Raw genomic sequence first — 12,841 nt, 5'->3', positions numbered from 1 at the left:
TAGGGTAGGACTGAGGAGCAACCATAGCTGCTTGCTCCGCCCTGTTGATCCCCTGAAACCCCGACCCACTCAAGCTGTGCACAGAGGCTTTTGCATATGAAAGGGCTGGCCCTTTGCAATCTGAAAATTACCTAACAAACTGCAGCTGGGTCAGAGAGACCCAGAACTTCCAAAAGAAAGCCCAAGGCCCCACAGCAGCTTGCATTGCTTCACAGCTAGGCCTCATCTGGGCACCTCCAAACCCCAAACAAGGAAGAGGAATCTGCAGATCTCTCCTTAGCTCCTGCTGGGTAGCTTCAGGCAGAGGCTAAATTAGCACCTCCTTAGAGATCCAAGAGCAGTGTATCCAGTGGTCAGAGTGGGACCATCCAGATTACAACTCCTCAGATCCATAAGGGACACACTCAGGGGGCAGACTCCGTGAGCAACAAAGCCCCACTGAAGCAAGTCTTTCCCCAGAAGGGTGTCTCCAGCACAGAAGTTCTCCCACTGCAGACACAGGTGATTCTCACAGCCAATTGGCCTGGAGGTCGATTCCTGCCAGTGATACCTACAACAATCAAGGCTTAACTACAACAAGACTGTGCACAAAGACCACAAAGGGGTACACCAAGAGTGTCTACCTCAGGTAATTGGGGAGGCTGATCCATGGGGCCCTATAGGCACCTAGCACAGAAAGCCACTCTATCAACACAGGGAAGCATAAAAAATGCAGAGACAAAGAAACAGGTCACAAATGACAGAAATGGAGGAAAGAAAACTACAGGATATAGAGTTCAAAACCACACTTATAAGGTTTTTCAAGAGTTTTCTAGAAACTGCCAATAAATTTAGTGAGACCCTCAGGGTTATGAAAAAGGACCAACTAGAAATTAAGCATACACTGACTGAAATAAAGAATATTATACAGAGTTCCAACAGCAGATTAGAGGATTGCAAGAATCAAGTCAAAGATCTGAAATACAAGAAAACAAAAAACACCCAACTGGAAAAACAAAGAGAAAAAAGAATCCAAAAATATTAAGATAGTGTAAGGAGCCTCTGGGACAACTTCAGGCATACCAACATCCGAATATGGGGGTGCCAGAAGAAGAAAGAGAGCAAGATATTGAAAACCTATTTGAAGAAATAATGACAGAAAACTTCCCCTACCTGGTGAAAGAAATAGACTTACAAGTCCAGGAAGCACAGAGAACCCCAAACAAAAGGAATCCAAAGAGGACCACACCAAGACACATCATAATTAAAATGCCAAGAGCAAAAGACAAAGAGAGAATATTAGAAGCAGCAAGAGAAAAAATGTCAGTTACCTACAAAGGAGTACCCATATGACTGTCAGCTGATTTCTAAACAGAAACTATGCAGGCCAGAAGGGAGTGGCAAGAAATATTCAAAGTGATAAATAGCAAGAACCTGCAACCAAGATTACTTTATCCAGAAAGCTATCATTCAGTGTTGAAGGTCAGATAAAGAGCTTCACAGATAAGAAAAAGCTAAAGGAGTTCATCACCACCAAACCAGTATTATATAAAATGCTGAAAGGTATCCTTTAAGAAGAGGAAGAAGGAGAAAAAGGTAAAGATACAAATTATGAACAACAAATACACATCTATCAACAAGTGAATCTAAAAATCAAGTGAATAAATAATCTGATGAACAGAATAAACTGGTGATTATAATGGAATCAGGGGCATAGAAAGGGAGCGGACTGACAATTCTAGGGGGGAAGGGGTGCAGGGGTGCGGAAAGAGACTGGACAAAAATCATACACCTATGGATGAGGACAGTGTGGGGCGGGTAAGGGCAGAGGGTGGGGTGGGAACCAGGTGGAGGGGAGCTATGGGGGTGGGGAAAAAGAGGAACAACTGTAATAATCTGAACAATAAAGATTTAATTTTAAAAAGAACGAACAATATAGGTTCACCATTAGCTCACCATTGAAAAAAAATTTCATTACATTTTAGTAAAATTTTGATGGTTTCCCTCAAACAACTAGAGTAATGCCAACTCATATGTGGTATACTAGGAAAAAACTCCACATCGTCTCATTTTGTCACCTTTTTTCCTAATTTTTGAATGCAGAGAAGTCCTACATGTGTCAAGAATGAATGTATTGGTCCGTGAATAATGCTGCAATGAATACAGGAGTGCATATGTCTTTGCAAATAAATGTTTTCAAATTGGAAACAACTGAAGTGTCTATTGATAGATGATTGGATAAAAATATATGGTACATATAAACAATGTAATACTATTCAGCCATAAGAAAATATGAAAAACTGCCATTTGTGACAATATGGATGGACCTTTAGAATATCATGCTAAGCAAAATAAATTAATAACCATAAATTTCACTCATATATGGGATATAAAACTGAAAGCAACAAATGAACAAACAAGAAAAACAAACATCTCATAGACTCAGACAACAGTGGTTACTAGAGGGAAGGTGGTTAAAAGAGGGTCAAATATATGATGATAGAGAATGACTTGACTTTGGCTGATGGGCACAGAATACAATATACAGATCATTTATCATAGAAATGTACATTTGAAACCTATATAATCTTATTCATCAATGTCACACCAATAAATTTAATTAAATAAATAAATAAATTTAAAAATGAGTTTTGTGCCTGAAATATTGCAGGAAGAAATTTCTTTATGAACAAACTAGAGGCCCGGTGCATGCAATTCATGCACTCAGGGGAAAGGGAATCCCTCAGCCTGGCCTGCGCCCTCTCACAGTCTGGGAGTCTTCAGGTGATGTCCAACTGATGGCTTAGGCCCACTCCCCATGGGCCTCTCCCGCCACTGCCGCTGCACTCACCAGCCATGAGCCTGGCTTCTAGTTGAGAGGTGCTCCCCCTGTGGGAGCGCACTGATGACCAGGGGGTAGCTCCTGCATTGAGCATCTTCCCTCTGGTCGTCAGTGTGCATCATAGCGACTGGTTGTTCCACTGTTCAGTCGATTTGCATATTAGCCTTTTATTATATAGGACTAGAGGCCTGGTGCACAACAATTTGTGCACTCGGTGGGGGGGGGGGTCCCCTCAGCCCGGCCTGTGCCCTCTCGCAGTCTGAGACCCCTCGGGGGATGACCACCTGCTGGCTTAGGCCTGCTCCCTGGGGGATTGGGCCTAAGCTGGCAATCAGACATCCCTCTGGCAGCCCAGCAGCCCTCAGGGGATGTCCACTTGCCAGTGGGGAGCAGGCCTAAGCTTCAGTCGGACATCCTTAGCACTGACAAGGAGCCAGGAGAGGCTCCCACCACCACTGCTGTACTGACAGCCATCAGCCTGGCTTGTGGCTGAGCAGAGCTTCCCCATGTGGGAGCGCACTGACCACCAGAGGGCAGCTCCTGCATTGAGCATCTGCCCCCTGGTGGTCAGTGTGTGTCATAGTGACCAGTCATTCCCAGTCTTTCTGCTGTTATGGTCAGTTTGCATATTACCCTCTTACTATATAGGATAGAGGCCTGGTGCACGGGTGCCGGCTGGTTTTCCCTGAAGGGTGTCCCGGATCAGGGTGGGGGTCCCCACTGGGGTGACTGGCCAGCCTGGATGAGGGGCTGATGGCTGTTTTCAGGCTGGCCACACCCTCTTTAGGGTAGGGGTCCCCACTGGGGTGCCTGGCCAGTCTGGGTGAGGGGCTGAGGGCCGTTTTCAGGCTGGCCGGTGACTAAAGCTCCCAGCCTCTCCTTTTTTTCTTTTTTCTTTTTTCTTCTGGGATTTATTTACCTTCTATAATTGAAACTTTGTTGCCGCCACTGGAGCTGAGAGCCTGCTCTTGCTCACTCCAGCTCTGAGGCCACGGCCTGCTGAAAGCAGGTATCTGGGTTTTGTTTAGCTTCTATAATTAAAACTTTGTTGCTTTCAGAGCTCAGAACCGGGCCATGGCAGGCGGGGAACCTTGGCTTCCTCCATCACTGGAGCAAGCAAGCCTCCTGCTCGCTTCAGCTGCGTGGCTGTCGGCCGCCATCTTGGTTGGGTTAATTTGCATATCGTGCTGATTAGCCAATGGAGGTGTAGCGAACGTATGGTCAATTACCATGCTTATCTATTATTAGATAGGATGAGATTCCCTGAAGCATTCTTTGAAAAGAAAATTGATTCATGTCTTATTTGTTCCCAAATGAACTTACTATTAGATGATTAGTTACAGTTAACATGTTGTTGTTTTTTTGTTTGTTTGTTTGTTTTAGTGAGATGGTACTCCTGTTGATCTCACAGCTTCTGATACATCTTGTTTAGGATTGTCTCTTCTGTTAGGGAACCTTATTAATGGAGTATGTAGCTTGACTACCTGCACGACCCTGCTAGCGGACACCATCTTGCTGCCCATCACGACCCCGAGAAGGGGCAGCTTCCAGGGCGCTCAAGCCGCAGTGATAACCAGAGTCCAGTTAACATGTTTTACTAAAATTTATGCCATAAATTCTTGCAGGCAAGCCCTGTGTCTTTTTGCAGCATTATATTTTTCCTCATACTTGATACCACTGTGATTTATTTATGTACTCTCACTAGCTCAAATAGCCAATATTAGAGATAGTCTGGATTTTTCCCATTGACAATGTTCCCTCCAATTCCACTTGATTTAAATATCTTTTTGCCAGCCTTTGTGTTTGATGCTAGAAATACAGATAGGAATGTTATAATACTTACTCTAAAGAACTTAATTGGATGTCAAAAAAAGAATTATTAATTATAGAATTACACTTTAAAAAAAGATGCTCTAATTTTGACCAAACACCACTCTTAATGTCCTACAGATAATACCACATAAATGACTAGTATTCTATAAGTGGCCACTGTAGTCCCAAAATATTGGTTGAACATGAAAAAGTATGTGTCAAGAGTATGTTGGCCTTTGCATGACATGATATGCTTTAGTAACAGAACTTCCCTTCCAGCTCCAGGAAGAGTTAGTTGTTCTAGCAGGTTAATTCCTAGGAAAATTTGTTCCTATATCTGTAATTGGACTTACAATGTGGTATATAGCAGTCCTCCCTTATCCTTGAGAGATACATTCCAAGACTCCCAGTGGATGCATGAAACCAAGGATAGTACCAAACTATATATATTGCTTTTTTCCTATACATACCTATGATAAAGTTTAATTTATAAATTTGGAAAAACACCAGGTTAATAAAAATGACTAATAATAAAATCAGACAATTTTAACAGTACATTGTAATAAAAGCTAAGTGAATGTGTTCTTTTTTTCTCTCTTAAAATATTTAATTGCTCTGTATTCACCTTACCATTTAAAATAAGCCTTTTATGACTTCTCTTTGACATAGTTGAGCTTTCTTACTACTCTTGCACTTTGGGGTCATTATTAAATAATTACTTGAACACAAGCACTGTGATAGTGTGATAGTCACTGAGGTGGCTAAGTAACCAATGGCTGTGTAGCATGTACATCATGGACACACTGGACAAAAGGATGAACTACATTCCTGGTGGGGCAGAATGGGAAGGCACGAGATTTCATCATGCTACTTAGAACAACAATTTAAAACTTATGAATAATTTATTTCTGGAATTTCCCAGTTAGTATTTTCTGAGTGCAGTTGACCACAGGTAAGTAAAATCGCAGAAAACGAAACCATAAATAAAGGGGGACTATTGTCATCATTTATCTTAATTTTGACACATCTGTTTCACTGGCTTACTCCAGTGAACATTCTAGGCAAGTACTGTGCTTTAGTCATTTTCCATTCTCTTTACCTAACATAAAGTAAGACTCAGCAAATGCTTTTGATTTATCTTGTATAATTATCTTTTTCCTCTTAAAAAAAAAAAAAAACCTGTTGCTGCTACTTGATGTCCATTTCTAAGATGGCATGTAAATTCTATTTTACCTACAGAATGTTAGGTAAAAAATAAATAAATAACTGGAATACATAATACTTGCTTGTGTGTATGTTGTTGTTCTTTTCTTATAGAGTTATATATCACTTTTCATCTTGGAGAAATTAGTCAACATTATACCAAATCTCAGCCATTAATAAGACTTTTTCATAAACATTAGGTGATGTAATATAGAACAGATTACTTACCAATAAACAATATTGGAAAAGTGATAAACAACAGGAAGACATGAGGAACTAGGTTGAGGGCATCCACAAAGCAGGTATTTTCCAAAACACCACCGTAGATGTTATATGAAGAAATGTTGTTGCCACAGAATGAAAGGCTCATTTCTTATGATATGGTGTACTCTAAAATGAAGATAAAAAAGGAGAGCCTCTTATTATTAAACTTTCCATTCTAAAATTATAGCCTTAAAAGGTGTTATCTTAAGCCCTAAGAAACACCATGCAATGTCAGTAGAGTTATTCACAATTCACAGAGGAGGATACTGAGGTTCAGAGTGGTGAGTAACTTGCCAACCAATAGAGTAGCTGGCATCCACACCCAGGTGCCTGACTATGAACTATGTTTGTCCAGTTGTATCACACAGCCTCCAAACTATTTTTTTTTTAAGAAAATAACTTACCTAGTCTTATTAAAATAAGTAGCAGCTTAAGACTTTAGCCTCACTGAACTTTATTTCTTTTCCTTGACTTATGTAAGCTTGGATTCTGAGCTAGATTATTAAAGGCTGGCAAAGGTTTGAATAACTAAAATAGTACTATTTTTCTCTCCTCTTTCTTTGATTTTTTTTTAAATCAATGGTCACAAATAATATTTTTCTCTCAAAAAAAAATAGTGTTACATAGGAAAGATTGGCTATAGTAGGTAAATTATTGGAGAAACCAAATTTCAAACAAAAGTTTTATACAACATTATATAAATAGAACAACTAGTTAGAAAGCCTATGTATTTACAGTCTAGTAAAGCTTATATGGAGTTCCTCTCACATATTGTTTTGGTAAACCTTTTTTGTTTTTATTAATCATTGATATGCTCTCTAGTTGAGACTTTTCTATCTTAAAAAAAAAGTCATACTTAAAAAAAACTCAAGATAAGGTTATATACTTGGCAAATCTTTATCAACTGTAAGATTCCAAGCTGGATAAAAGAATTAAAAATAACTTAAGATCTTTAAAATAACAGGAAAACAGAAATTATGATTTATAATTATGTTAGATTATTTCTGATAAAGATAAAAAACAGAAAAAAAGTAATAGTAGCTAGTAATGAAATTTTTAATACACATCATAAAAGAAAACTTTAAGTACATTCTAAATTGAAAGACATGTATAAACTGTTTTATTTATTTTAGCTGGTTTTATAATTTTATTCAAAATGATAATATTCCAATTGGCCACATTTATAAACCTTGACATTTAATCATTATTACTGAGTCAGATGCTAAAAATGTATCTGAATTTGCAAAACTTCATTAGCTCTAAGGATAACCTGCTTAGTATTTAATCAGTCCTAATACCAACCAATTAAGTAACTTTTGGATACATGTGACTGTGGAAAAAATTATCAGAGAAGTACAAACAACCTGAAAAAGTCAAAGAACATTTTCAGTCCTGTACCTGCTATCTGGGATACTAGACCATTAATTAATTAATTAACTGTAAAAATACTCAGAAGCTGATCCTGTGCTAGACAGTAAGGATCCAATAGTGGACATGACAGAAACAGTCCCTATGGTCTTAGACTGATAGGCTACATCAACCCCAACAGTTCTTGGTATTACGTAAAGGTTATGGTGTAAAAGTCAGAGAAATATACAGTAACATTATCACACGAAGGTGCATACTTCAGATTAATAAAGCAAAAGCTTTAGAATGGTTTCTTCCTTCTACCATAATCTCTAACCTCAGACTCCTCCTGGCTCCCAACCTGTTCCCTGTCTCTCACCACATCTCTCCTTTTGCCTTTTCACCTGCCTCCTCTTCCATCCTCTCCCTTTGAATGTGGCACATTCTAACTGCCAGACCAGCCGTGGGCAAACCACGGCCTGCGGGCCGGATCTGGCCCGTTTGAAATGAATAAAACTAAAAAAAAAAAAAAAAAAAAAAAAAAAGACTGTACCCTTTTATGTAATGATGTTTACTTTGAATTTATATTAGTTCACACAAACACTTCATCCATGCTTTTGTTCCGGCCCTCCGGTCCAGTTTAAGAACCCATTGTGGCCCTCAAGTCAAAAAGTTTGCCCACCCCTGTGCCAGACCATACTACAACACAACAGGGACAAAAAGAAGGAAGGAATGAACTTATGATAGATACATTGAAAATCATTGTGTTTAGCTTACAAGTTTTTATTCAACCAGGATTTTTAACTAATTCTTAGATCTCCAAATATCATTCAAGGTTTCCCAGCAGAACCCAGGTTAAGTTAAAAAGGGTTTGGGAAGGGTACAAATTGCTGCTCTTGCTGGCTAAACTCTGATCCCTGACATCTTCAGCCCCGCCCCTTCTGGATCTGTCTAGTTCAGCTAAGCACTGACAGAGGCCCAGCATCAAGGAGGAGGGAGAGGGAAGAGAGACCAGACAGGAAGACAGGACATTTTTCTCCTCACCAGCATAAAACCATGGGAAGATGTTCAAGTATTTGTTTAGGACAGCTAATAGAGTCAGGGAACGTGACTAAATGAACTTTAAAGACAGACATCTGAAGTGAAATTTTGTGATAGGGGTGGTCTGCAGAGCAAAAACACAAAAAGAAACTACTCCTAGATGACCAAACATGATTTCATGTCAAGAATTCTACTCTCGGTATTCTTATTCTTTGAAGTGCATTGTATGAGAACTACCCTCAGGAGTTAAAAAAATTTGGATTTAGTTGACACATGTAAAGTAAGGGAAAACTAGTACTCTTTCTTATTCATCCAGCAGAGAGGGTCAGCTCTAATGTAGTAGCAGTCCCTGAGAATTTAACATGCTGGAAACATCTAAAGAAAACACACCAAAAGCAATATTAAAGCTTTCATTCTTATTTACACAATAACTCACTCTTCAGTTATTCAGAGATTAACTAAATTATGAGAAAGGAACGTTACATATTAAATAATTTACTTAGGACTTTATCCTTATCTAAGGCATTTTCAGGATCAGATCAACTAGTTATGAAAACAAATATAAATACCGTCTTGAAGTTATTCAGCCGATGGGTCATAAAACATGAGCTCAAATATGTCTGTCTGTTTATCTATCTGTCTATCTACCTATCTGTCTATAAATGACAGATCTGAGTGGGAAAATCACTACCAAAAAAATGACCACTGACTTCGGATTCAGTGCCTGAACTGAACGCACCCATTGAAGTTCTATCCCAAACCAAAGGAAATGTTGGCACTACTCCGCAGATAAGATTCCTTACACAGACCCGCCAATGGTGTTTTGTTTTGTTTTTAAATCCCAAACTAAACAAATAAAGCAACAAATAAATACCTTTGCTATTGCCTTGATGCTGCTTCAAACCCCTACTGGCGCACTGGCGCTACCTTCAAAACACCGGCTTCCTACACTGTCTTAAGGGTAAATTTCAAACCGGGAAGCAGAACTCCTAAAAAACAAAACAAAGAATAACAAAAATTAAGCAGATAGAAAGCTACTTCGTGAAAAACACAGTTAATGTCTAAGAGGGGGGGGAAATGAAATTAACTCCTTACACGATCTCCAGCGGGTTAAGAAGGAGCCGGCAGTTTTGCAAGAAACGCTGGAAACCTGATCCCCACGCCCTCTGGTCTCGGGCTGGGGCCCGCTCCCTGATCCTAGAAATAGCCACCGGGAAGGCAGAGCCCCGCAGAGTGCGCGGGCGCCTTCTGGTTGGCGAAATGTTAGGTCCAAACCGACGGCTTAAAAGGTTAAATGATATTAATGTAAAAGACGTGGGCTCACTTACTCCGAAGGCAGAGCTTTCCTCCCCTATCCGAAGCCCGCAGGGCGCGCAGTGGATTATTTTTAGGGTGGTGGGAGATCAGCTGCTGCCTCCTATCGAGTTTCTAAATTGCACAAACTGTTCTGGGCTGGGGCGGACGCGGCGACTCAGAGGCAGGAAACTGGGCAGCAGCCCCGAGCGCAGCGCAGCGCCGGCGACTGGAGACCCTCCCCACCCCCGCTCGGCCCGGCGCTCGGCTCGGGAGCCGCAGACTTGGGGCGCGCGGTGCCGAGATTTTTACAAACACAAGTACTGTGCGTCCCCCAGGCTTCACCAGACACCGAAACTTGCACTCTGTGATGCAATGATTCACCGGAGTCTGGTTTTTAAACGTCAAAATACGCGAGGCATTCGCTTGCATTTTTCTCCCCCGGGCTCTGTTTGCGCCCTTTGATGGATCACACAAGAAAGCAGATTTGGGGGTTCACCATTTCCCCCCTGAGCGGACCGGGGTAATGAAGGGCTCATTCCAGGCAGGAGAACCGGCCACCGGGGACGTATTATTGGTGCGTGCGAACGTTTTACAGGAGCAGGGCAGGCTCCAGGCGAATGGTTGCCCCAGGCGCCTGGGAACCTCGGTTCCTCCTGGGGACCATTGGCCGCTACCGGAGGGCCACCCTTCTCCTGCGCCCCAAAGTGGGACTTGGGCTCCCACGGCTGCACACACAGTGCTCCCTATTCGTGCTCCCCACCCGAGTTAGAGAGATCACTTATTCTTCAGAAGATAACGTGTTTAAATCACACCCACTCCACAATAACTCCCGACCCCCAGGACGCCAGCCATCAATTTCCTCCTAGACCACCTTCATCAAGTAACACGCAGCTTTCTCAGAGACCAGTGCTCAGTCGGCTTGAAGGAAGCACTGTTTTCCCTCGATCTGGTAACTGATGGTCAGGCAGGCGGGCGGCTGCCTCCCTGGCTCCCCGCGCGACCCCTCGCCCAAGAGGCGCCGCTCCAAGGCCACGGCACCCGGAGCTGGATCCCCGGCCTGAACCCTAAACCCCGGCGGCCTCCTGGCCTCTCCGACTGTGGGCAGAGACCGATTCCCGCCCTGCCAGCCCCTGGGGATCTCCTCAGGGGCGCCTCACTCTGGAAGGATGCCGCCTTCCCAGATGGGTGCCTGGCTTTAGTCAGCGACTGAAACTGGAACCCGTGGCCGCTAGGGGTCTGCAGGGCCTCGAGGGGCCGCACCAGGGAGGGTCCTGGGGCTCAGGCCCTGCGGCCTTTAAAAGCTTGGCAACTAACAGCACCCCAGAGCTGTTTGGGGCGACGCAGGCGCACAGGGAGAAAAGACAATGCTTCAAGATTGGGGATCCAGGTACTGGAACAGGGAGCTGCAAATAATCCCCAGATACAGGCTCTGAGTGTGACTACACAAAATCAAGTTTATTTGGTGATTTAAAAAAAACCATTATTAAGATTATTTATAATGACAAATGCTCAATGTAGAAACTTTGGAAGATATAGAAAAGTATAAGGGAGGCCAATGAGCCCCCAAACTTATAAAACCACTGAAAACATTGTTATATTTTAACAAAAACAAGCCGTATAGTGCAGTGCTTAAAAGAGTTGGATGCAGAAGCTGGTCTGCTATCAAATCCTGCTATCCCACTTGTTACCTCAGAGACTTTGGACAAGTTGCTTCATCCCTCTGTATATCAGTTTCCTCAACTGTTCAGTGGTATAAATTTTTTTAAAAATGCTTTATAGGTTTGAGGTGAGGGTAAGTAATACAATTCCTTTCAAGTGCTGAGAAAGTATCTGCCGTTCAGTAAAAGCTAATATTTATGCTATGGTTATTTTTTTTTCTATGTATGTTTTATATTGTTGGCAATTACAAAACAATTTATCTCCCTACAGTATCTTTTAAAACAATTATTTCCCGCCCAGCCAGCGTGGCTCAGTAGTTAGGCATCGACCTATGAACCAGGAGGTTACGATTCAATTCCTGGTCAGGGCACATGCCTAACTGGATCCATCCCCAGTGGAGGGCGTGCAGGAGGCAGCTGATCAATGATTCCCTCTCATCATTGATATTTCTATCTCTCTCTCCCTCTCCCTTCCTTTCTGAAATCAATAAAAATATATTTAAAAAATTTTAAGAACTCTTCCTTTAAAAAATAAAATAAAATAAAAACAATTATTTCCCAATGGTATTTTTAAAACTTTATAGAAATCATTTAAATGGCTGCATAGTATTCCATTGTGTGGCTCTCCCAACATTTTAAACCCATCTTCCTATTGTTAGGCAAAGAATTGCCAAATTTTCACTACCATATATAATTATATGATAAATTATTTTTATAACTTTTTTGTGTCAGATAATTTCTTTAAGATACCTTCTCTGAAAAGCGATTACAGAGTCAAAAGTAGTACTTATTTTTAAGGCTGAGGATACAGAATGCAAAATTACTTTCCTAAAAAGTTTGTACTAATTTCCCCAAACTGTATGAGATGACCTATGGTAACAGAGTGAAATGCTTGGCCTCTCTGACTCCATCTTGTTCAAGCTTGCTTTGTTCCCAAGGCCGTTAGGTTAATAGCTTCTTGCATATGGACAAAACAATCATTAGAGGAATTCTGATTGTGGCATGAGTTTTATAAAAACAGCCCCTTATCAGAAAGAGTGTCTCCCAAGGTGATAAGGGAACTATGCATTGTTTACCAAAGATTTTCAGGAACCTCCAAACCACTCACATCAACTAGGGCAGTGGTCAGAAAACCGCAGCTCTCGAGCCACATGTGGCTCTTTGGCCCCTTGAGTGTGACTCTTCCACAAAATACCATGTGCAGTATTTTAAATATGAGGGAAGCTTTTCTCAACAGGTTTCAGGAATTCAGAAACAGCAAAGCAAAGTTAGCCTTTATTAAAAAAATCTCTCAATACTACTGTAACAGAATTAAATTTTTCTCCCTTTAATATTGACATTGGCAACTTTGAAATGCAATTGCTGGATTTAAGAAACAAAGAACTGTGGAGCTCAAAAT

At 41.4% G+C, this 12,841-nt stretch overlaps 1 protein-coding gene across 7 annotated transcripts in view; it reads right to left on the bottom strand.

Moving 5' to 3' along the window:
* ABCC9 (ATP binding cassette subfamily C member 9) overlaps positions 1-9,999 on the bottom strand; it is a 114,014-nt gene extending 104,015 nt beyond the window's left edge. For 2 of the 7 annotated variants that reach the window (XM_036299903.1, XM_036299902.1), the window contains exons 1-3: positions 9,817-9,999; positions 9,363-9,477; positions 6,065-6,226 (exon numbers count right to left, since the gene is read on the bottom strand). In XM_036299903.1, the coding sequence (XP_036155796.1) occupies positions 6,065-6,206 (142 nt within the window). In that variant the 5' untranslated portion in view covers positions 6,207-6,226; positions 9,363-9,477; positions 9,817-9,999. The other 5 variants (XM_036299899.1, XM_036299897.1, XM_036299901.1 and 2 more) reach the window with 5 other exon arrangements.
* Between the last annotated feature and the right edge of the window lie 2,842 nt (positions 10,000-12,841).

This window comes from Myotis myotis, unplaced genomic scaffold, assembly GCF_014108235.1.
Source record: "Myotis myotis isolate mMyoMyo1 unplaced genomic scaffold, mMyoMyo1.p scaffold_m19_p_3, whole genome shotgun sequence".
Taxonomy (NCBI): Eukaryota; Metazoa; Chordata; class Mammalia; order Chiroptera; family Vespertilionidae; genus Myotis; species Myotis myotis.
Note: the sequence above shows the minus strand (reverse complement) of the source record. Positions and strands in the feature narration are given on the sequence as shown.